The sequence below is a fragment of the Bufo gargarizans genome, chromosome 4 (assembly GCF_014858855.1).
Source record: "Bufo gargarizans isolate SCDJY-AF-19 chromosome 4, ASM1485885v1, whole genome shotgun sequence".
Taxonomy (NCBI): Eukaryota; Metazoa; Chordata; class Amphibia; order Anura; family Bufonidae; genus Bufo; species Bufo gargarizans.
Window position 1 is genome coordinate 425,987,511 of NC_058083.1, and position 26,741 is coordinate 426,014,251.

Here is a 26,741-nt window from a genome sequence, read left to right on the forward strand (position 1 = left end):
ATGCCGTACCGGTACGTCATGGGTCCCTAAGGGGTTAAACCCTATCCTCCGTAAAACCTTTTTTCCTTATCCGCAGCCTTCTCCAATATCTTGTCTAATGTAGGGCCAAAAACAAATTCTCCTGAGGGGGATAGAACCCAACTTAGCCTTTGAAGCCTTGTCGCCAGACCAGGCTTTCATCCATAATGCTCTACGGGCGGCATTTGATAATGCCCCCTCTTTAGCGGAGAATCAGTTTCCGCAGAGGTGTCAGCTAAGGCGGCTGTAGCTGATCCAAGTAAAGGGATAGAATCTCTGATCTAGTCTCTTGGGGCTTTGTTTTTAAGATGTTCATCCAGTTCCTCCTAACCCTAACCTAATGTACATTGCCCTAGCTACGGATGTAGCAGCTATGTTGGCCTTTACGCTAAACAGACTATTCCCAGGCCTTTTTTAATAACCCGTCAGCTTTACAGTCCAAGGGGTCACCTAGTTGGGAGGAGTCCTCAAATGGAAGCGCTGTTCTTTTAACTGCCTTCGCCACCTGAATATCTACCTTGGCTGTCTCATTAAAGATCTTACACTCGGACTGGTCAAAACAAAGTCGGTTTCTAAATTCCTTAGAGACACCCAGTCTCCTCTCTGGGTCTAGCCACTCATCCATGATCATCTTTCTTACGTTTTCATTTATCAGGAAAACAATAAAAAAATGTAATCCAAGTCCCCCGAACATTTCATCCTGGACAGTGCTTGGTTTAGGTGTGTCATGGATTCCCATAGTGGATCTGATGGATCTTAATAGTTCCTCCATTTGTTCAGATGAGAAAAAAATACTGAATAAAGGATTGAATCTACGAAAAAATATTTGGTTGCTCCTCCTTCCATATCTAAGAAAGACAAGACTTGCACAGTCTTTTCTTATAATTTTCAGGGAGCTTCTTAGAGCAGGCATTACATTTTAGCATCTTTGACTTCGATCTAGAGTATTTTGTGCCCTGGAAACAAAGGAACAACCAAGTATACAACCAGTTAATAGAGCTAGAACGCTTGTCTACAGAAAAGTGGAGTCTAGCATTCAAAACCCCACAGGGGACTCTCAGTACTGGCACTTGCAGAGGGGTCCGGGACCTCCTGACAGGGAGTAGGTGTCTCAGACATCGCGGGTGAACTGCTGGCATATGCTGAGTTAAGTCACGCAATTTTCTCAAATTCCAGCGTCTTAAGTCAGACTGCGCCTGGGGCTGCCGTCTCGTTCATGTGCCGCACCGTCCTCCAGCCTCAGCGCTTCATGCGCCACGCCTGCTCCCCCCGCCGGTCTCCTGTTAGAACAAGAGGACACCACATTCACACACGTGCCTCTGGGCGAGTCCGGCGCAGCCGACTGCTTCCACCAGAGGAAGGAGGTCTGCTGAATAGGAAGGACCGCAGGCCCCAGCATAGGCTGGAACGAGGGTCCTCGATGCTCCTGCTGCCCAGCCTAAGCCCCTGCAGAGGGAGGGCAGCCAGATATCCGGTAATGGAATGGGATCTTCCTTCTTCTCTTCCCTCCACATGATAACCCCTGTAGGTGCAGGAAAACACGGAGGGGTTGGAGGGGTGAGGGAATTTAAACTCTGCGTTCCTGCCCCTACAGAGGTCAAGGGTCAATCTCATCTTGGCAGTCATGGTGGATGAGGTGGAAAATGGACGATGTTCCCCAGAGGATCTTTAATGGCGAATCTTAGGTACTCCTGTGATTGAGCTTTGATTGGGACGTGATAGTACGCATCCTTTAAAATCGATCGTACGCATTAACGCGTTCTTCCCCATCAGCGGGATGGCAGTGCTCAGAGATTCCATCTTGAACTTCCTGTATGTTATATGCCTGTTCAGATCCTTTAAAAGGATAACTGTTGCATTTTTTATTTTTTTCCACTACTGGATTTTAGCGATTAATATCACCTTGTTGGCCCGGTTTCAATTTTTGATTGTTTAATAAATAACTCCTAAAAGCCACATTTTTGTCCCCAGTATTGGCTATTGTTACCAGAGATTAAAATCAGGTTGCTAGGCATCCACGTCTACCAGTTTGCTCAGAGGAAGACAGGGGACGCACAAGCAGGCTGTCCTCCTGCCTGCGTGCTCGCTCAAATTACTGGTCAGAACTGACAGCCAGAGTAAAAGTTGTAAGGGAATGGATAAAAAGCCAGGTCCTCCCTGGCAGCCGATAACGGTGCAGCCCCCTATTACCCCAGATTAACACTTTAGTACCACAAATGGCTCTGCTCTTCCTATAGTATTAAACCTTGCAGCACAGTCAGTAAGTTCCATATATACTGTACCATCTGTATACACAATTCAATGCAAACATTTGGGAGGGTTCTGGTTACTGGCACTTTTGGGGGGCTATCGTTACTGGAACATTTGAGAGGGGCTCTTGTTACTGGCACATGATTGGGGGGCATCTATTGGGGCACATTTTACTAGCAAAAAAAAAAAAAAAAAAGTCTTACTTTTTAGTTGCCATATTTTGACCCCTAAAACTTTTTTGTAATTATGTGTACGGAGCTGTGTGGTGGCTCATTTTTTTGCAGCACATGATCTTTTCATTGATACTATTCTGGGATGTGTATGACTTTTTGATCACCTTTTATTTAACTTTTTTTAGGAAATGAAGCATCCAAAAATGGCGAATTGACCATTTGGACACTTTTTTCCTGTTTTCTGTTTATGGTATGGGGATTTTTTTTATTTATATTTTTATAGTATGGGCATTTTTGCACATTGTAACACCCATTAAGTGTATTTTTTTTTTTTCATTTTGGCAAAAGGGGGATGATTTAAACTTTTATATGGTTTTTTTTTCCCCAACTTTTGTATAGTTCCCATAGGGAACTTATAACTTGCAATCATTAGATTGCTATTCTCATACATTCCAATGCAATAGCATTGGAATATATGAGAAATTCGCATATTTCCTATGGAGCCTATTACAGATTAGGCGCCATAGATAATACTATGCAGAAGCCTGGGTTTCATTCATAGAGACACAGGCTGCAGCAGGCATGCTCCAGCTTTTTGTGTCCAAGCTAAATTGAGGCTCTACAATCCAGCCACTTCCTAATGTGTATGTGATAGGAGGAGGAGGGAGGGCGTGTTTAAGTGGGGAGAGCAATGATTGGTTGAGGTGCAGAAGCTAGTGCATGAGAGGAGCTCAATGCATTGTGAGTAGTGAGGGCAGGCGGGATTAGCCTCAGGGTAAGGGCAGTGGCAGCCATCTTAACAGAATAGTGAAATTGCAGTTTTATGCAGACTGGTTGCTAAGGGCTGAATCTTATTAAATATGGGGTAAGTTAGTCTAATCGTTATTGACTTGGAAATATTAGGTCATTAGTAACTACAAATATGAAAACTAAAATTAGGGTCTAAATGTGACAGTTATCCTTTAAGTTTATTATGGTTCGGTAAGAACCCCCAGGTTTTTTTTTCCCACAAGGAACAGATTTGAATAATAGCCTTGTCCCCATTGGGACTGAGGAACCTGAACAACTACTCCTAATTTTATGAGCTCCTGAACACGTGCCTAGATATTTTTTAGGAGTATCTTTGAGGAATAGTAAAAGACCCGGAACAGTGTTGGAGGGGGAGAGGAAAATTCTATCTGGTAACCCTCTATTAGGTTTATGGCCCAGGGTTTGAAGTTATCGACTGCCATTGAGGAACAAACCCTTTTAAGTGTCTCTTACACCCTGTAGTCATTGTCTGTCTGTACTTTTACTTTGGAGATTTAGGAGATGCCCTCTACTGCTCCCCCCTTTCTGGTAACTCGAGCGTCCCGTTTTGCCCTTCCCCCAATAAGACCTTTCTTGGTTATTTTGGGAACTTAAGGGCAATTTTCTCCTAGGTGGTCACTCCTCAGGGAACCCTTTTCTCTTATTTGTGGCCTTTTCTAGTATTTTGTCCAGGACTGGCCCAAACACACTCTCTGGAGAAAGGAATTGAACATAATTTCATCTTAGAAGTTTTATCTCCTGCCCAAGATTTCATCCAGAGTGCTCTTCTAGCGGCATTTGATAACGCTGCGCCTTTAGCGGAAAATCTGACCGTTTTAGCTGAAGCATCCGCTAAAAACCCTGTTGCAGACTATTCCTTCCCTTGGCTGCATCTCGGGGCCCGATATTTTCTCCTGGCACCAGACCTCCCCTCAGTACTGTGCCTGCTGTCTCCTGGACTGAGAAGCACTTCCGGGTATGCGTGCACACACGCAGTTCTGAACCCGGAAGTGATGTCTGACGCCCGTGACATGCGCTGCTCTTGCGTCGATGCCTGCTAGTCTCACTAGGAGATAGGAGGCAGTGGCAGCATCAGGGTAGTCTCCTGATCAACAGGGAGCATGACCCTGCGGTCTCCCTGCCAGCATTGGAATACACCGCCGGAAGCCAGGAGACTTACCTGGGAGCAGATTACCACCAGGGAAGCGCAGATTACCGATGCGATGCCCAGATTAAAAAAAAAAAATAAATAAATATAACAATCCTTTACACATCCCTGACTGGCAGAGAGGGCTCCCTCTGTCCTGACCACTGTAGGGGCAGGAACACACTGGTGAACGGTGGTGGGAGGGGGCAATTTTAACTCTGTTCCTGCCCCTACAGAGGTCATGGGTCAATCTCTAATTGGTTGCTGACATGGTAGTGAAATAGAAAAATAGCTGTTTGGCATTTCAGTGATCACCAGATGGGGTAGATCGTGTGATATTTTTATAGAGAAACTGTTGTTACCATTTTTAATTTACATAATTTGGGGGAAAGGGTGTTTTTATTACATCTGAAAATTTTATTTTTAATTTTGTGTTCCCCATAAGGTTATACAAGACCCCAGGGGCACATTAAACCTCAAATATATATATTTTTTTTTTTAGTTAAATGCCGATTTCTCCTGTAACTGGGGCTGACATAGTAACCCTAATTACAGGGGGAATACAACCCACAGAGATGCTGTACAGTAATATACTAAGCTGTACAGCATTACTCCAGGGCTGATCCTACAGTCTCGGCAGACATCTGACCGCCGGGCCAGAAAGCAGCATATCGCTTGCATAGCTGTATGTAGAGTTTATGGTCTATGAGCAGTCAGATTAGGTTATGTCAATATTTAATAAAAATAAATAAAAATTGGACAACACATGATAATCTTTCTAAAAAAAATTGAATCAGCTCTGTACCTCACATTGATACAGAGATCTCATTCATTTTTCCAATTGCTTTACTACATTTATTTTAAGCTGACCACTCAGTCCTTTCAGTTGCAGTTCTATCCCCATCACAGCACAGGAGCCATGTAATTTCTGCCCATCCCAGGTGCAGACTGGGAAATTAAAGTGACCCTGGAAAAAAAATAAAAGCGGCTCCATGTTGGGGGCGGGTCCAAATTGACAGAAGGCAGAGCAACACAAGTGGGCTGGGAAAACAGAAGTAGGAGGGCCCTTTACCGTAGTGTAACAAAATACATTACCAGCACAGCCAAATACAACAGTGCAGCACAAAATAATACCACCCTTGCCACAGTATTCAACTGCATCATTGTCCTAAAGAAAGCAATAGAGGCAGGGCAAATAAACAATGGTGCACGTGGGGCCCATGGTGCACCATTACTAAGGGGGCACCAGGTGAATTCACCAGGTTTATGTGGTCCCTGTACTCAACTGTAAATGCGTCCATTGGATGCAGATACAAAATAGAGCATCAGACAGCATTGACTGAACAATGGAATCATTGGTACCCAACCCTGCCATTTCCAGAGCTTCTGACATAGGCAGCGGAATGACATAATACTGTCCGCAACATTCCACAGGAGAATGTGTTCAGTAACATGACAACTTAATATGCATACCAGAAGACCTCTAAGCTACCTCTAAAATTTGCATTCTCAGATTGTTGCACTATGAAGACAAAGGAGGGGGGAGTACCTGGACTTAATTCAACCAAATAAGGTAGCTTGTCTGGAGAAAGCGAATAGCCATAGGTGTCCAATCTTTCCTTGCTCTTTGAAACCTTTCCTTCTGTTCTCCTGTTCTTCTTTGAGAGGTAGTCTATGGGTCTCCTTTTCAACTGAAATACAAGCTCCCCTATAAACCAAAAAAAAATTCAAAATTATATATATTTTATATATTTATATTTTTTTCGCCCTATAGGACACACTTTCCCCTCACGTCTTATGGGGCGAATACTAAGAAGCATTTTCATTATGAAAGCACTCATTAGTAAAGGAGGCGATGAAAGCACGCAAACGGCCTCACGCTGTGCCCTGTAGTGACCTCACGATGTGCGCGTTGGGTCATAAACCAGCGAGCGGCAGGAAGAGCCGAAAGAGTAAGGCCCCTTTCACACGGGCGAGTTTTCCGTGCGGGTGCGATCCGTGCGGCGAACGTATGGCACCCGCACTAAATCCTGACCCATTCATTTCTATGGGGCTGTGCACATGAGCGTTGTTTTTAACGCATCACTTGTGCGTTCAGTTGAAATCGCAGCATGCTCTATATTGTCCGATTTCGACGTGACGCAGGCCCCATAGAAATGAATGGGGTGTGTGAAAATCGGATGGCATCCGCAAGCAAGTACGGATGCCATGCGATTTGCACGCACGGTTGCTAGGAGATGATCGGGATGGAGACATCTCCTTGTGCCTCCTCTGCTGATGAACAGGACCTGGGGTGAGCTGCTCCATTAAATAGAGCTTAAGGACCTTCGATGACGTCACTCCGGTCATCACATGGTCTTTTACCATGGTGAATCACCATGGTAAAAGATCATGTGACGTACCATGTGATGACCGGAGTGACGTCATCGAAGGTCCTTAACCTGTATTTAATGGAGCAGCTCACCCCAGGTCCTGTTCATCAGCAGAGGAGGCACAAGGAGATGCCGGGCTTCGCGAGCAAGTGGACTAAGGTGAGTTAAATTTTTTTTTATTTTTTTTAACCCCTCTAGCGCTGGTTTACTATTTATTCTGTATTCAGAATGCTATTATTTTCCCTTATAACCATGTTATAAGGGAAAATAATACAATCTTCAGAACATCAATCCCAAGCCCGAACTTCTATGAAGAAGTTCGGGTTTGGGTACCAAACATGCGCGATTTTTCTCACGCGAGTGCAACGCATGACAATGTTTTGCACTTGCGCAGAAAAAAATCGCGCATTTTCCCGCAACGCACCCGGCTCTTATCCGGGCAAAAAAACTGAAAGAGGCCTAAGAGCTTGATCAACTTTCTCTGGATCAACTTTCAGGATAACAGGCTGAACTGGATGGATGTCTTTTTTCAGCCTTACAAACTACGTTACAGACCCTCTACGTTTTAACAAGATGGATTTACCACACATTTTAGAAGAATGAAAGTTTAGGATGTGTGTGATCTGTAGAAAAAAAAAAATAACTGGAGATTTTTTTTTTTTTCTTTTCATGATATTATAACTTAACATATTAGGCTGTACTACTGAGTTGTGTGAAATGATAGTGACCATTTAATATAAAAAAAATTATAGAAGAAGAAGTAGTAAAAACAGATACTACCTTTATCACTTGGCCAGTCTCGGAATATCTGTAAAGGACACTCCTCATCTTCTAGTATAGTTTCTTTCATAGCTTTATCAGAATGTTGAGTACCAGAAGGTAACACTATCTGTAAACAAGATGTTAGAATTCACATTAATAATACATAAAAATAAAATGAATGCTGTGCATAGTACAGGTCAGTTCACACAAGTTTTTTTGGAGCTCAAAAATGAACACCAAATCTGCTCCAAAAAAGCCTAGAAACAGCCTCATTCATTTCAATGAGAAGCAGCACTTGCTTCTTTATGACACGTGTAAAAAAAAAAAAAAAAAAAAAAAAAAACACCAAGATATGCTTTTGGGTAAATTACTGTACAATTTAAAAAATTTAAAATCTGCCTGAAAAAACGAGTAAAAGAAACAACACAATTTTGAGGTGTAAAAATCTGCTTGAATCCAGTGCTTTTTTTAATTTATTTTTTAACATTTGTATTTTGAAAAAAATAAAATATAAAATCAGTCATGCGAACTGACCATAAGATAACATTTATCAAACCTTAAATTTAAAAAAGCATAACAGTATACCATATTTTTAACCCCATAAGACGCACTAGAGTGAGACACTGAGCCTAGAATATTGAACCTTTTCATAAAATTCTAATTTTAAGCTGCATTAATGCAATTCCTTTTTATTTGCATTACTGAAATAAATGGACTTTCACGATATTCTAATTTTTCGAGTTTCACCTGGATGTAGTCATCCATTTTTAACTTATTCAAAAAACCGAAAATTTAGTCAGTTGCATGACAACTTTAAAGTCTTTACCACAATATTTATAAAAAAAATAAAAATAAAAAAACACACACACACACAACACTGTTTTGATCCCGCGAACCTTCCTTTGCTGTCTTAATTCATTCTTCAGTCGCACACTATAGGAAAAAGCATCGGCCTCTCTTGTGGCCATGACCATGGGAGTGTGCTTAGGCACTTTCTCCTGCAGTGTGCAAGCACCACCAATGATTGATTGCAGGGTGGTCGTAACCATAGAAACAAGCAGTGTATAATGTGATGGAAAAATGGATCAAGCCAGCAAAATGGACAATAACAGTGGGGGACACATGTAGTGCACAGTATACAGCTAGTAGTGAGTACCCATGCAGTATATAGTATAGTCAGTAGATAGGAGGACCCGAGCAGTATACACTCAGTAGTGAGGACCCAGTATACAGTCGATTGTTGGCAATCATCTGGTTGAGAATCGAACCATGAAAAGGGCCCAGTAACGGGGGGGGGGGGGAGCTTTTTATGCACAGAACCAGGAGCTTTTTAGAAACACATTTGTATTCCAAATGGTGAACTCTGACAAAGGCAGGGTTCCAATACGAAATAAGGATATATTTGTGCAAAACATCAAATATTTTGGTGGTACAACTTGAATAAAGCATGGGAAAGATGTACAGGAGGTAAGGAACTACATGAACATATCTGTGAAACACCCTAGTAATCGCGAAAAGACCCTTTAAGTGTGTAGGTTCTCACCTTGGCAACGCAGAACTCGCTAGAATTTTCCTTCTCCATCCCATACTTTTCCAATGCTTCAATAACTGCAAAATCTGCTGTATCATTTGTGGACAACAGGATGGTTTTATATGGAATGTTGGGTTTTAAACTGTCAGCATAAATTCGTAATGTACCACCTATGTAAACAAAAAAAATTTACATTATTTTATCATAAAGACAATGTGAAACAATTTATGCATGCTTGGGTAACCTGCAATTAACCTGACTGGACATGATATATTCATGAACAGTTATGAAAACGTACGCCATGTTCACATCCACTGAAAATAAAATTCAAAGAACGGGGGCACATCAAAAATAGAATAGCGAGATAAGAGCCACACATCTAAAAAAATATATCAAATTTATTTAAAGCAACAGACAACAGGAATCAATTTAAAAACATTGTATACAATGAATCAAGGCCATGTGAAATAATCATATACACATGACACCCTGGCTCACCACAACAACAACATGAACATGCCCCCACATAAATGAATATATTGTGAATTAAAGTGCATGAAATCCATCAACAAAGATGGAGGACTAAAATACTTATCATTCAGATGATATAGTGGGGGTATGCGTGGTGGTCGGGAAGAAAGCCCAACGCGTATAGCCAGGCGGGCTTCCTCAGGGGTGCCTGTTCCTAAATGCCACATAGACTAATATATATGCATAATAATCAAGAGTATTCATTATCACCTGTGTCATAGGCGTTCCATGTGCTGTGTTAAGCTAATGAGAGGAGGAGGAACGAGGAGAGGAAGGTGTATACCTTTGATGGAACTCCAGCATGGCTACTGATGAACACCAAGAGCAGACAGCGGCCGGAAATGCCGTCTGCGCATGCGTGCAGCCGAGCCGGCACATCCTGCGTTCCAAATACTGGAAAAATCGCAGAGCGTGCAGGCTCAGAGTACTGACTGCGTGCCAATTGCTGGAAGCTACACATCCAGGTGGAAGAGTTATCTGCGCTTGCAAGGAATACCCTGGAATACCCTGTGGGCGAGGGGACAGAGCAAAGGAAGAAAGATAAAAGAAAAAACAGACGAACCGGGATAAATAACCTATATGCACAATACTTAAATCCCCAAAAAAAAAAAAAAACTATATTAATACATGATAAATTGTACTCCGGGATCACAAAACCGTAAAACAAAAAGAAAAGAAAAAATAAATAAAAATAAACACACACAATGAACGAAGACAAATCTGAATATAGTAACTTATTCCATACACAATTGATAAACCATGATTAATTAAATTAAAATACAGACAAGGAGCGGAGGGGGGGGAGGAAAGGGAGAGACAAGAGAAGAAAGGACATAACTATATTAAATAAGCCCTACACACTGATTACGCCATCATTTATGTGCAAAGTTAGTCACTACTCATATTGTCTAACCTGTGTAAATTTAAACTACATGATTTATGCCTCCTATTTTGTGACTTAATAAATATCCCCCATTTTAAGTGCTATTCAGTTCTTAATATTAATTATATGTGTTCCTTGTGTTTTTGTATGATATATATTTTTATATTTATATTATTTGCATTATAATTTTTTCCCTTATTTTTCTCTCCTCCCTCTCATTTATCTATTGATAAAAAATGATTCAAACCAGCAAAGGAAGCAATATGGACAACAACAATACATTAGGATCAGTCATGACCCACAATGCAAGTCAATGGGAACGGATCAGTTTTCTCTGATACTAGAAAACGGATCCATCCCCCATTGACTTTCAATGGAGTTCATGACGCATCTGTCTTGGGTATGTTAAAGATAATACAACCAGATACGTTCATAATGGATGCAGACAGTTGTATTATCAGTAACGGAAGCGTTTTTGCTGAACCCTGCCGGATCCAGCAAAAGCGCTAGTGTGAAAGTAGCTTAAAACTCCCAAAATCCTCCTTTCACTTTTGTGGTAGTTACAACAGCCGAACAAGTGTGCATGTTGGAAGTTGTAGTTTCACAGCAGCTGGAGTGCCAAATATTGCTGACCCTTGATCTACAAGGATTATTTGTAGTTCATGCAAATGTAAATTGGCATAAGCATTGCTAGATTTTTTATCAAGACTTATTTGCCAAGGAGAAAAATTAATTAAAGTCATTTACTGAAAAAGCCTTTTTTGGAGTTAAAATGGGTCTCTCAGTTAACCTGAGAATGACAGCCTGCAGTGTGACCACGATTCTCCAAGTCTCGCGCATGCGCATTGCTCCGCTGAAACATGGCTAAGAGTACTTTCACACTAGTGTTAGAAGAATCAGGCAGGCAGTTCCATTGCCAAAACTGCCTGCCGGATACAGAAAACCATATGCAAACGGATATCATTTGTTTCCGCATCCGTCTGACAAATGCATTGCAATACCTGATCAGTCTCTCTGGTGTCATCCTGAAAAACGGATCCGGTATTTATATTTTTCATGCGCAGACAGGGAAACCAAAAACGTTTTGGTACCAGATCTGGCATTAATACATTTCCATGGATCCAGCAATCCGGCAAGTGTTCAGGCATTTTGGCCAGAGAAAATACTGCAGCATGCTGAGGTATTCTCTCTGGCCAAACACCATAAAAGGGACTGAACTGAAAACATCCTGATGCATACTGAACAGATTGCTTTCCATTCAATGCATTGGGAAAAAACTGATGCATTTCTTTCCTGTATTGAGCCCCTATGACAAAACTCAATACCAGAAAACTTTAACGCTAGTGTGAAAGTACCCTAACAGCGGCAGCAGGAGATGGGATAGCGCGTTACTACATGGCATGCGCGAGACTTGGGGTATCGCAACTGCACTGTAGGCTGTCACTCAGAGGCGAGACAAGACGGTTAGGGGGCATGGTTACCTTGACTTGAAGCAAGGAGGCCGCTGGCACCTTGACTTCAAGCTGGCCAGCACTATAGCACTGATGGAGAATAAAACAGCATTATTTTTTTTTACTTATGCAGCATCGGACAACAGGATGAAACATATGATTATTAACAGGCTGCAGGCAACTATGAGGTACTGCTGGGGGTGTAGCTGCATTTTCGAAGTGACAGGTTCCCTTGAAATACATACAATTTTATTTAAAATTCCGGCCTGTCCTCTTCTCCCCACTGACCCCAGGTCTAAAAAAAAAAAAAAAAAGGGGGGGGGGGGGGAGGGAAGTTGCAGATTGCAGCGCAAAAGGACCTTCGTGCAGCAATCTGCACCTGAAATTTGCCTAATTTAGACACATTTCTGTTTGATAATTGACCCCCAGAGTCCTTAAATTTCAGAAACAAGGGCCTGTCTATGACATTACATAATTCTCTTAGGATACTGGAGTGTATGCCATCTGGACCCAGTGATTTGTATATTTTGATCTTTTTGTGAATTCCTTTTTTCTTCAAAACTCTACAGCTCCTTCCTCACTTGGATAAGTGTTAAATACATTCCAAGAGGTAATAAGTACAAGCAAATAAAATTAAACCCCACATTGCTTACAAATAGTGTAAAAAGGGCAATAAATAAATATATATAAATCTGAGGGGACCGCTGTAGCCTTTAAAAATAATAAAGAACTATATAAATTATGTAAGGGGGTAATAAAATCAGCGAAAATACACAATTCAATACAGGTGACCAAGGAAAATAAGGCCAACTCCAGAAAATTCTTCAAAATACATAAATGCAGCAAAAAATAAATACATTAAAAAAAAAAAAAAAACATCATGAAGGGCCCATAAATGATGGTAAATGGGGTGGGGATCAAGATAAGGCAGAGCTCCTAAATGGGTTTTTAATCTCTGTATATACAAAATAGGAGAGGGCATCTTCATGAGGTTGGTGCCAATGGTGTAAATACCTCAAATAACATACTCAACTGGCTGACTGCAGATATAATCTTTAACGTGCTAAACAAAAATTTAAAGTGAACAAGGCCCCAGGTCCAGATGGATTGCATCCTAGAGTTTTAAAGGAGCTTAGTTCAGTTATTGCTTTGCCTCTGTTCATAATATTTAGAGATTCTTTAACGACATGCATTGTACCAAGGGACTGGCGCAAGGCAAATGTGGTGCCCATTTTCAAAAAGGATTTCAAGTTTTCAACAGGAAATTATAGACTAGTAAACTTAATATCCGCAGTGGGAAAAATGTTTGAGGGCCTTTTACGGGACTACATACATAATTATGTAAAAGTCAATAATATAATAAGTGATAGCCAGCATGGTTTTACTAAAGAAAGAAGCTGTCAAACTAACCAGATTTGTTTTTATGAGGAGGTGAGTAGAAGGCTGGACAGAGGGAAGGCTGTCAGTATCGTGTTTTTGGACTTAGCAAAGGCGTTTGATACTGTCCCATACGGACAACTAAAGGGTAAATTGAGGTCTATTGGTTTAGAAAATATAATTTGTAACTGGATTGAAAATTGGCTTCATGAACGTATTCAAAGAGTTGTGGTCAATGATTCCTACTCTGAATGGTCCGCAGTTATAAGTGGTGTACCCCAAGGTTCGGTGCTGGGTCCACTATTATTTTACTTATTCATTACTAACATAGCAGATGGGATTAATAGTGTTTCTATATTTGCAGATGACCCCAAACTTTGCAATACAACACAATCTAGGGATGCAGCTATCGATTATTTTAGTAATCAAATATTCCATCGATTAATCTGATGAGTAATCAAGTACTCTAATAAGAAAAAAAAAATGAATTTAAAGAACATTTTTCTTTATAAAAACTCATCAGGCCCCATGCCATCAGTCCTCAGCGCCATAAGCCCCTTCCATGCCCTCAGCCCCCATGCCATATCCCCCAGTGTCATCAGCCCCCCATGCCATGCCCCCCCCACTGACAATGCTTAGGCATTGTGGCTGCCTTACAAGAAAGCCTGTGAGATCCAGCCCCCTGAATCTCACAGGCATGCAGGCTGAAATGCATTACATTCAGTAATACACTTACAGCCAATGCTTTACAATACAGAAGTATTGTAAAGAGGATCAGACCCCCAAAGGTTGAAGTCCCAGAGTGGGACAAAAAATGAAGTTAAAAAAAAAAAAAAAAAAAAAAAAAAAAAAAAGCATCCTCTTCCCCAAAAAAAAAAAAAAAAGAAATCCTCTGGGGCACAGCAGGGCATAGGAGGAATATAGGAAAAAATTATATATATTTTTTTTAATTTTAAATCAAGCAGGGTACAAGTATATATATCCCCTTTAACTAAATCGCATGAAAGGTCCTCAAATGTTTTTTCTTTCTTCTTAATTAATAACCATTAGCCCCCTTAAGGCCTTGTCTTATTCACCCTAGTAGAGCTCTATTAGGGTGAATAGGACTTCACACTCTCCCTGCTGCCCTTCCATTCCGAATCTCCGGACCCATTGAAGTGAAAGGGTCCGTATCAGTGATGTGGAATGCACACAGAACGGTACCAGTGTTTTGCGGATCCGCAAATGCAGTCCACAATTCGGCAACAGGCAGCACATGTTCGTGTGAATGAGCCTTTACACCATGTTGCCCATTATGTGAGATGGTACTTTGGGGGTCACTTATTAACGTGAGGCACATGGGGTCCAGTCCAAAAGCATGTGCCCAGCCCGACATTAAAAATAAACGACCCCTATCATGTTTAAAACATGGCAGTGGCAAGATTAGGGTTAATGAGTCACATCAACCCCACATCTTACTGGCTGCCTGATTATGTTTTTTGCCTGCCGTTATTTTGAGGCAGGCCATTCACTCTTGCACTGTGTGGGGATGGTGTACCTGCTATGCTGGCTGCTCAATGCACTAATGCACACAGATTCTGGGACTGGGGCTTGGGCCGACGCTGAGGACAGGACACTCAGGAAGAGGAGGAGGCTGCTGCAGCTGTTCACCGAGCTCTCACAGTGCAGCAGTTTCATACCTCATCCGTCCCTCCTCCTGCTTTAATTAGCCGCACATTCATTCAGTGGTGTGGGCAGCTTCAGAGCCCACTCTTCGCTGCTTTCAGTGGCGGCCGTGTCATGAGAGGGAGGGACTCCCTCCATCCTTCTCCGCTGTCTGGCCAGAAAGAACATAGCGCGCGCCACATGCCATGTTCTCTTATAAGAGGAGATACTAGGCTGCGCAGCCTAGTAATGCATTAACACAAATCCCGACTGGACCGGTGCCCTGCGAGCTGCAAATGAAGTTGCTAGGAGCCGCATGAGGCTTGAGAGCAGCAGGTTGGCCACCCCTGCCCTAGACCAAGGCTATTTATTGACCATTTTAAAAGATAAAAGATATAAAAAACAACAACAAGGCTTGCTAAAATATGCACTGCAAGGTGAAAGGTTAACCCGTCCTTGAATTTGCTCATCACTAAATAACATAAAACATTTGTTTATGCGAGTAGTAAAATACAGTACTTAAATTCCATTATATGATAAAAACAAAACAGAAGTAATTTAGTTACCAGAGTCTGGTCGACCATCAGAGCTTCGAAACTCCTGCATTCTCTTTTCTAGCTTCTGCTGCCTCCTCCTTTTCATCACTACTTCTGGATTGGATATGGTACGTGTAAAACTAGTTTCTGGCATATCTTTGTAAACTTCAGCAGCAAAGTGGGAGTTCTCGCTAGGACAACAAAAAAAGTTGGAGACCGTGCAAGATTATCACTAGGCCTGAATAAAAAATATATACAACCATTTTACTGCATGTAGATATTGTTATTTAAAAGGGGCTGACATGCGACTCCAAGAAGGCAAATTAAGGCATGAGCACTTTTGCATGAAGACATTAGTAAGTTACTTATATATACACAAACAGGGTTTTTATCCCCCTTCCTTACCAGGCCATTTTTTCAGTTTTTGCAATAGTCCTATCTAACTGCAAATGACTATTTTCTGAGCCAACCTACGTGTTTTTGATATTTTTCACGGGGCACCTTAGACCTTTTTTACGTCATTAAAGGGGTTGTCTGGGTTCAGAGCTAAACCCAGACATAGCCTTATTTCCACCCAGGCAGTACCCCTAATGTTAGCATCAGAGCATCTCTTGCTCTGATGCACTCCCTTGCCCTGCGCTAGATCGCGCAGGGCAAGGGCCCTTTTGTTAACAATAACACACTGCCGGGCTGAGGCTTCCGCCCGGCAGTGTGCTTGGTGACGTCACCAGCTCAGAAGGGGGTGCTTTAGCCATTTTACTGGCTAGGGCAACGCAAAAGCCCACCCATCAGTGCCAGTGACATCACTGGGGTTCATGGCAGACCCATGAAGAGCACGGTTCACCACCGGAACTCCTGAAAATGCCTTTGCCCTATGCGATTTAGCACAGGGCAAAGGAGAGCATCGGAGCATGAACTGCTCCATTGCTCAAGTCAGAGGGGCTGCCTCAGGGTGAAAATGGAGGTATGTCCGGGTTCAGCTCTGAACTCAGACAACCCCTTTAAAAAGACAAATACATTTTTTTTTTTTAAGCAAAAACTGATAATTATGGGGGGAAAAAAACATTTTTACAATCTTAGCAATATCTAACGGTTACAAAAGATCAATTTAAAAAAAAAAAAAAAAAAAGTCTATAACCATTACCGTATGTGTGTACTATAAAATAGATGCTATTTGTGAAGTTTACCTACTGGCTGGGCCCACCAGGAGACCTGAAATGACTAGAGAGGATTATAGATTTTGGATGCCTACTTTTCTATTGCTGGTTTTATAGCACAATACCGCCAGAACACATGTTGTACAGTACCCAAACCTGACAAACAACCACAAAGTGACTACTTTTTATGTTGACCCCCTAAGGAATTCATCTAGGGGAATTTTTTTTTTTTTTAAAGATTGAATGAATTTAGGTGGCGAAAATCTAAATACTTTTACACAATACTGCCAGAACAGATTTTGTCAACTGCCAAACCATACAAAAAAATAAATAAAAAAAACGCAACAACAAACACACACAACACCTATATGACGACCTTCTGCCGCCACCGCCCCCCCCCCCCCTTAAATTCCTCTAAATTTCCCATTAAGGTACAAGACAAGGGGCCTCAGTTTGTAAAGTCTGACTTGCCCAGCTGGATCGTCGCTGCAGCAAAGGGAATTATCATTGAAATGTAAAAATCTCAACAAAATTTGGAAACATGACCTAGCCATCACAGACATAAAAATTGGCTTATGATGTATGGGATTTGTGGACCAGTAGGATGTCAGCTAAGCTCTTTTGGTGATTCCCATATTGATAAGAATTTTTTACTTTTTTCTGGCACCTTAGTTGGCCTCCAAAATTTGCACAAGATGAATTTGGATTTTCTGCCAGATATTGCAAAATAAAAATAATGAAATGGGGAAAAATTTTCAGTTTGCACATTAATGCCGGCTTGTGCTGAAAATGGTGGAATGTTTGATGTATTTGAGAGGGACCATACCAGATTTATATCACACTGGGCAGATCGAGTTTGAAGCAGACTATGGACCTCAGCACTGGTAGTTTCACACACAGATTCACCCCCGTTCGCCAATGCTGTGACTTGCTCTTTGTGCCACATGGCTTGTAGACAGACTGGGCACATCACGGCTGGCACTCGCCAAACATTCCTCATCACTGGCGACTAAACTCTGCTGCCTTCTCCGGAATTTTTATGGCATGCGGGTGTCACAGTCAGAGCCACCAGAGCTTGTAGTCAATGTGTCTTCAAATGAGTTCATACTCAGAACCGGACTCTTCCCCACAACTTTCCTCACTGGAGGAACAAACAAAAGCATACACCACTTCAGCGCTGAAATATCTACGCACCACTTTATACAAATTAAAATAAAGATAGATTTACGCATGTGTGTTTTATGAAAAGAACACCCATCTATATATTACACACAACAAACAAAACACACACACACACACACACCACCTAAAGACTAATATAATTTAGGAAGGGCTATACGCCAAAGGGAAGAAAAAAAAAATTACATTTTTTGTGTTATTTTTTTTTTTTAGGAGGGGTGAGGCCTGAGCATGGAGCCGTGAACACGCACTTTACAGAGCTCCCAGACCCTGTGCCTTCTCATCTGCCTTTTAGAACGCATCAACACCGCTCTATCATACTGGAAGAGGATGGCGAGACGTTCGGGCTGGCATGGGTCCACATATTTGACTTCGGAACCGCACATTGCAAGTTATTTCTCTCAAACTTCGGCTCTAGCCCGTCTACCCAGCTCCCCCAAGATGGCGCCCGCAGAGGAACAAGTGACAGCAGCACTCGCTCCCCTAAGCCACGCTCCTTCCCTCAGCTTACCGACTCCAGCGCAGTCTGCCCCCTAGTCGCAGACTACTTATGCTGATGGCCCAACTACAAAAAGGCACACGCGCCTGCAGGCAGCACTCACCTCCCATGCCCGCTGGAACAGTCGGCCCTCCTGTCTAAGATGGTGTCCTCGGGAGCGCATGAGAAAACTGCTCCCGCGACACAAAACCAAACTCACTACCTCAACATGCCGGTATCCAGGCAACCGCATGCGGATCAGGAGTCACGACCAAGACCACGGCAGTGACAGCCGCCTCTTTACCTATTCTGGTGATTGATCTAACCCATGACACCACATCCTGTCCTCACACTTGCAGTCTGCCGGCCTCTCCACCTCTCTGTTGTCAGTCTGAGACACTGGCCCTACATTCTGTCGGCATCCAACTTCCACGAGTGGCACAGCCATGCACACTCACCACATGCCCAGGATTATTTACCTGTTGCCAACAGGGACGATCGGCCCTCCCAGAACTCACATGTAGATTTCCCTTCTACCCCTGCTATTTTTCACTCTTCAGCAGTTTCTGATTCTTCAGAGACTCCATCTTCTTTGCCTGGTAGACGTTCCAAGTGCTGGAAACTAAGATACAGTACAGACCAAAAGTTTGGACACACCTTCTCATTCAAAGAGTTTTCTTTATTTTCATGACTATGAAAGTTGTAGATTCACACTGAAGGCTTCAAAACTATGAATTAACACGTGGAATTATATACATAACAAAAAAGTGTGAAACAACTGAAAATATGGCATATTCTAGGTTCTTCAAAGTAGCCACCTTTTGCTTTGATTACTGCTTTGCACACTCTTGGCATTCTCTTGATGAGCTTCAAGAGGTAGTCACCTGAAATGGTTTTCACTTCACAGGTGTGCCCTGTCAGGCTTAATAAGTGGGATTTCTTGCCTTATAAATAGGGTTGGGACCATCAGTTGCGTTGTGGAGAAGTCAGGTGGATACACAGCTGATAGTCCTACTGAATAGACCGTTAGAATTTGGATTATGGCAAGAAAAAAGCAGCTAAGTAAAGAAAAACGAGTGGCCATCATTACTTTAAGAAATTAAGGTCAGTCAGTCCGAAAAACTGGGAAAACTTTGAAAGTGTCCCCAAGTGCAGTCACAAAAACCAAGCGCTACAAAGAAACTGGCTCACATGCGGACCGCCCAAGGAAAGGAGGACCAAGAGTCACCTCTGCTGTGGAGGATAAGTTCATCAGAGTCACCAGCCTCAGAAATCGCAGGTTAACAGCAGCTCAGATTAGAGACCAGGTCAATGCCACACAGAGTTCTAGCAGCAGACACATCTCTAGAACAACTGTTAAGAGGAGACTGTGTGAATCAGGCCTTCATGGTAGAATATCTGCTAGGAAACCACTGCTAAGGACAGGCAACAAGCAGAAGAGACTTGTTTGGGCTAAAGAACACAAGGAATGGACATTAGACCAGTGGAAATCTGTGCTTTGGTCTGATGAGTCCAAATTTGAGATATTTGGTTCCAACCACAGTGACTGTGCGACGCAGAAAAGGTGAACGGATGGACTCTACATGCCTGGTTCCCACCATGAAGCATGGATGAGGAGGTGTGATGGTGTGGGGGTGCTTTGCTGGTGACACTGTTGGGGATTTATTCAAAATTGAAGGCATACTGAACCAGCATGGCTACCACAGCATCTTGCAGCGGCATGCTATTCCATCCGGTTTGCGTTTAGTTGGACCATCATTTATTTTTCAACAGGACAATGACCCCAAACACACCTCCAGGCTGTGTAGGGGCTATTTGACCATGAAGGAGAGTGATGGGGTGCTGCGCCAGATGACCTGGCCTCCAGTCACCGGACCTGAACCCAATCGATATAGTTTGGGGTGAGCTGGACCGCAGAGTGAAGGCAAAAGGGCCAACAAGTGCTAAGCATCTCTGGGAACTCCTTCAAGACTGTTGGAAGACCATTTCAGGTGACTACCTCTTGAAGCTCATCAAGAGAATGCCAAGAGTGTGCAAAGCAGTAATCAAAGCAAAAGGTGGCTTACTTTGAAGAACCTAGAATATGACATTTTCAGTTGTTTCACACTTTTTTGTTATGTATATAATTCCACATGTGTTAATTCATAGTTTTGATGCCTTCAGTGTGAATCTACAATTTTCATAGTCATGAAAATAAAGAAAACTCTTTGAATGAGAAGGTGTGTCCAAACTTTTGGTCTGTATTGTATATGGTCGCTCCTCAGTACTCTTCCTACTAAGACGGACCTGGAGGCGATCATACAAAGGGTCGAATCTAAGCATGACCAGGCTATAGCAGAGGTCACGGCCGACCTAACAAAAATGTCTACTAAACTGGCGTCACAACCTCAAGTTTCAACTGATCTAGATTCTCGTCTCACGACTGTGGAAACAACCATGGCCTCTCAAAAGGCTTCAGAGACCTGCTTTTACGACTGGACGACCCAGAAAACAGGGGTCGACACAATAACAAGCTGTGCAGGATTCCTGAGGAGGTTCCCGTCACCGATTTGCACAAAGCAGGGTCTACCATATTCAATTCTCTTCTCTCCAGGCCTACAGAGTCAGAAAGAGTGCTCGACAGTTCACAGGGTCCTAGGCGTCCAGATAACTTAGCTCCGTGTGATGTTCTGTGTAGAGAGAAAAGGAGGAACTTTTGCAAAGAGCCTGGAGGCAGGGTCCTACATTGTTTGCTGGATCACAGCTTTAAATCCTACCCGATTTGTCTAGGAGAACTTTACTTACGATGCGCCCTCTCAAACCTCTCTTGCAAGCCATCACGGATGCTGGAGCCACCCATTCCACCTAATCATCCGCAAGAATGGAACGTCTTTTGCTCTACACACCCTGGACCAGTAGGGGGGGAATCTTGGATGTTTCCTGGACATCCCGCCTATTTCACTGCTGGACTGGTTTGATGTCCCGATCGCCTCAACTCCAACAACTAGGCTCCCATCACATATGAGTGTCAGACCTCTACTTATCTGGTTAAATTTAGTCTTATCTGACCTGGATTAGCCGGTTTGGATATTTAGCCTCACAGGCATACTTACCTTTCATTATAATAAAGTGTGTACTGCCCACTTATCCTACTGTTCTTTTCCTTCTCCCCTGTTCCTCTCTCCCTTTTTGTTCTCTTGCAGGTCTTGACTATGTCAGATATTACCTTTGCATCAATCAACTCCAAGGGGCTGAATACACCTGAGAAACACTCCTGCACTCTCCGGCTCCTGTGGTGTAAAAAGGTACAAATTGCCTTAGGCTCCTTTCACACCTGCGTTCAGGTGTCCGCTCGTGAGCTCCTTTTGAAGGGGCTCACAAGCGGCCCTGAACGCAGCCGTCTGGCCCTAATGCATTCTCAGTGGAGGCGGATCCACTGAGAATGCATCCGTCTGCCAGCGCTCAGCCTCCGCTCAGTGAGCGGACACCTGAACGCTGCAAGCAGCGTTCGGGTGTCCGCCTGGCCGTGCGGAGGAGAGCGGATCCGTTCCGACTTATAATGGAATCAATGGGGACGGATCCGCTTGAAGATGACACCATATGGCTCAATCTTCAAGCGGATCCGTCCCCCATTGACTTTCAATGTAAAGTCTGAACGGATCCGCTCAGGCTACTTTCACACTTAGAAAAGTTAGAAAAGTTATAATGCAGACGGATCCGTTCTGAACGGAGCCACCGTCTGCATTAATATGAGCGGATCCGTTCAGAACGGATCCGCTCGAACGCTAGTGTGAAAGTAGCCTTAATTCTGTAGACGCATTTTCACAAGGATGTGACGCCGATTTTTAGATCCCCCAGATACCCCGATGCAACTTGATGTTCACGATTACCAAACCCCAGATCACCTTCCCTAATCTAATAGCTGAATTTAATGCGTTCCACAACCTCTCCAAACTGAAAATTAATTTTCAGGAATCTGAGGCACGTAATATATCCTTGCCAAACTCCCTTGAAACTGACCTGGCGACTTCTTTTTCCAGTCAAATTGACAGCAGGCGCTATCAAATACTTGGGTACGATGATTCCGAGAGACCTGAAGGAAGTATACTGCAGGAATTACACCCCTCTTCTAAGTCAGATTAGGGGAGACCTTAAGAGATGGTCTAAAGGTTCATATACCTGGTTAGGCCGCTGTGCCATCTTCAAAATGAACATTCTTCCGTGTCTGCTGTACCTCTTTCAGACTCTCCCCATACACGTACCAGCTGGCTCATTTGATACTGTACACAGTGACCTTTTCAGATTCATATGGGCTGGGGGAAAACAGAGACTGGCCAGATCCCTACTCTATGTTCCGAGGGACAAGGGAGTATTGGGGATACCTAATCTTCAGAAATATTACGCTGCATCTATGCTCCAACGGGTTGCAGAATGGTGTCGACATGCTCCATTCAAACAATGGGTCTCCACTGAAAAACTCTTCCCAGACCCTTCTGGCCCTCCTGCCATGGACTGGGAGGAGAACACTCACTGCACTCTCCAGTCACCCCATTATTGGGCCTATTTCACAAATATGAACACGCGCCCATGATCTCCCCAACACCTTCTCTGATGTTTTGTATACTACAATAAGTTTCGCCACTACATGGCGCCACCACTTCGTTCTGTAACCTGAAGAAAAGATACGTCAGGTTACAAATACATGCCTACCGCCGCGACATTCGAACTCGTGCGGCGGTAGGAAAGTGGTTAATGATGGCAGTTCTGTGTAACATTTAATGTAAGCAGAAACTAGAAAGCCAACAATTCAACACGTGTGAATGGTGCATGATCTTTGGCATTCACTTTTCACAACATAAGGGCTTGTTCACACGAACGTGCAGTGTTTTGCGGATCCGCAAAACACGGATGCTGCCCGTGTGCCTTCTGCAATTTGCGGAACAGAATGGCCGTCCTATTATAGAAATGCCTATTCTTGTACGCAAAACAGACAAGAATAGGAAATTATCTATAATTTTTGCAGGGAGCAACAGATGCGGATAGCACGCGAAGTGCTGTCAATATCTTTTGCAGCCCCAGTGAAGTGAATGGGTCTGAACCCAAGCCGCAAAAAATTCTGCTCTGATGCGGAACCAAACCACGGTCGTGTGAATGGGCCCTAAGGCCTCATGCACACGGCCACAAGTGCTTGTGCGGTCCAATAAACTATTGCTCAAAGACTCCATTTAACACTGGTTTAACAATCAACCACTGGGTACCCTTTAGAAACACCCATCCATACTCATTATGCTTCCAAGGCAATCAACTCCCACACCTGAAGTCCTAGGTAACACCACAGAAACAGTGATATACTATTAAGGACCCATTTACACAACCATATTCTTGCTCTGCATCTAATCTGCATTTTTTTTCAAACTGGATGCAAAACCATTTATTTTTATGCAGAACCATTTATTTTCCTATGTCCTATGTCATGCAAAAAGGGTAGGACATGTCCTATTCTTGTCTGCTTTGCAGACAATAGGCATTGCTACAATGGGTCCGCAAAAAAATAAAATAATTTAAAAAAATTGCAAGACGTCATCTGTATTTTTTGTAGATCTGCGTTTTGCAGACCACAAAATACATACTGTTCTGTGAATGTAGTATATAGTATAAAGTGAGTAGCGAAGACACATTCAGTATATAATCAGTGAGGATGTATGCAGTATATACAGGATGACCCACAAAAAAAGTAGCCCGCTCCCAGCCATAATATGACCAGATGATAACAAGTCACCAGTCAAGTCACAAAAAATGCTGAAAGTGGTCACCGTTCACATCTATGCATCTTTGGGAACGTGTGATTATATGGCCGATACTGCTTGTGATGCGGCGGATAATGTTTGGGATGTGTTCCTCGAGTTCATCCAGGGTATGTGGATTGTTAGAGGACACTTTCTATTTTAACGGCTATGGACACCTTTGTGCACTATAAATCAATAACCCCATATCTTACTGTAATGCAGCACATAATAAAATTGCACTGGTTAGTTTTCTGGTATCAATATGCTTCTGGTGCACTCAGAAATGCTCAATGAGATTGACACACTGTTTCTCATGTCTCCTCAGCTCTGTGGGTGTTCCTGTGGATTTCACATGCACCAGCAAGCTCCGCTCCACAGCTGCGCCCCCCACATCCTGTTACTTAGCACAGCTATCATCCACTTATACAGACGGCTTGTATGCTACAACCTGTAATCAGCAGATTTATTTCTCACTTTCCATTCTGTAGAAAGTCCATTATTTGTGGACAGCAATAAACATTTCTGCTGATAACGTTAGTGCAGCCATCTACAGTCAGAACCATGGTGTTATAAGCAGGATATAGATTTCATTACTGACACTCTAAATAAAGTATTGTGTGCAATCTGCACAGTGAACTGTCACTTTTCCCACACAGATTAGTATAGTGTGCACACAATGCTATGTACACATATAAGTACACAGTAGAGGAGATGTACCAAAACCAGTGCAAAGGAAAACTGGCTTAGTTGCTCATAGCAACAAATCAGGTTCCTCCTTTCATTTTCCAATGGAACTGTGAAAAATGAAAGGTAGAATATGATTGGTTGGTATGGGCAACTAAGTCAGTTCTACTTTACACAAGTTTAAAAAGTGACATAGATAGATAGATAGATAGATAGATAGGGTGTGCGTGTATGTGTGTGATAGATATTTTTTCCAATCCAAGACCACTTAAAAAAAATGGCAAAAAAATCATATTTAGCATGGCTGGATCTTAACAAGGTTCCAAGTAGAGCTTCAACATGCAACAAGAAGAAATGAGAGCGAGACAAAAAAAAAAAAAATTAAAAAAAATTTGAACATTCAATTAATTGAAAACAACAATTAAACTGAAATAGGCTGTTTTTCATCTGATCCAAATTTTAGGACCACATGCCTTTAAAAGGCCAAATCTGTGCAAAGATGTGGATTCATTGTCATTTTCTGTCAGGTAGTCACACGTTGTGATGGCAAAGGCAAAAAAAAAAACTATTTTTGAACGTGGTCGGGTCTCTCACAGCGTGCCATCGCTGCTGAGGTGGGGCGCAGTAAGACAGTCATTTGGAATTTTTTAAATGATCCCGAGGGTTACGGAACAAAAAAGTCAAGTGGAAGACCCAAAAAAATTTCATCAGCACTGAGCCGGAGGATCCAATTGGCTGTCCGTCAAGACACTGGACGATCCTCGACCCAAATTAAGGCCCTTACTGGTGCTGACTGCAGCCCCATAACCATCAGATGGCATCTGAGACTGAAGGGCTTCCAAAAACAAAAAAGTCTTCAAAGACCTCATCTCCTTGAACGCCACAGAACTGCTCGTTTGGACTTTTCAAGAGAGCACCAAACATAAGACATTCAAAAGGTGGAAGAAAGTTTTATTCTCTGATGAGAAAAAAAAAAATGTAACCTTGATGGTCCTGATGGTTTCCAATGTTACTGGCATGACAAGCAGATCCCACCTGAGATGTTTTCTACGCGCCACAGTGGAGGGGGCGCCATAATGGTCTGGGGTGCTTTTTCCTTCAGTGGAACAATGGAGCTTCAGGAAGTGCAGGGGCGTCAAACGGCCGCTGGCTATGTCCAGATGTTGCAGAGAGCATTCCTCATGACTGAGGGCCCTCGTCTGTGTGGTAACGACTGGGTTTTTCAACAGGACAACACTACAGTACATAATGCCCGCAGGACAAGGGACTTCTTCCAGGAGAATAACATCACTCTTTTGGCCCACCCTGCGTGTTCCCCTGATCTAAATCCAATTGAGAACCTTTGGAGATGAATGGCAAGGGAAGTTTACAAAGATGGACAACAGTTCCCGACAGTAGATGGCCTTCGTGTGGCCGTCTTCACCACTTGGAGAAATGTTCTTACTCACCTCATGGAAACGCTTGCATCAAGCATGCCGAAACAAATTGTTGAAGTGATAAACAATAACAGCGGAGCTACTCGTTACTGAGATCATGTTTGGAAGTTGGATTTCAGTTTTTTTTTAAGGTGTGGTCCTGAACTTTTGATCAGCTGAAAAACAGCCTGTTTCAGTTTATTCTTAATTGTTTTCATTAAATTGAATGCTCAAAAAATGTTTTCTCACTCCCATTTCTTCTTGTTGCATGTTGAAGCTCTACTTGGAACCTTGTTAAGATCCAGCCAGGCTAAATATGATTTTTTGCCATTTTTCAAGTGGTCTTAAACTTTTGATCAGGACTGTATCTCTCTCTCTGCACACAAACACTTTATTCACCCCTGTGGTCACACTGTTTTCAGCTCATTCACAAACCCTTTTTTCAAGCTATGAGCAGAAACGTTGCAACTAGTGTTGAGTGAACTTGTGTTTCAAGTCTCTAGCATCATCATAAATCAATCTGCTCCGCACATAGCCTTCCCACAACTCAATGTTCCAGGGAGAACACCATCTTTCTGACACAATAGGCCACTTTTATC

At 42.7% G+C, this 26,741-nt stretch overlaps 1 protein-coding gene across 12 annotated transcripts in view; it reads right to left on the reverse strand.

The window, feature by feature from the left end:
• Positions 1-26,741, reverse strand: part of AFDN (afadin, adherens junction formation factor) — a 296,787-nt gene that overhangs the window by 207,609 nt on the left and 62,437 nt on the right. For all 12 annotated transcript variants that reach the window (XM_044289638.1, XM_044289639.1, XM_044289640.1 and 9 more), the window contains exons 5-8: positions 15,495-15,655; positions 9,055-9,212; positions 7,530-7,638; positions 5,927-6,085 (exon numbers count right to left, since the gene is read on the reverse strand). In XM_044289638.1, the coding sequence (XP_044145573.1) occupies positions 5,927-6,085; positions 7,530-7,638; positions 9,055-9,212; positions 15,495-15,655 (587 nt within the window). The remainder of the gene's footprint in view (positions 1-5,926; positions 6,086-7,529; positions 7,639-9,054; positions 9,213-15,494; positions 15,656-26,741) is intronic.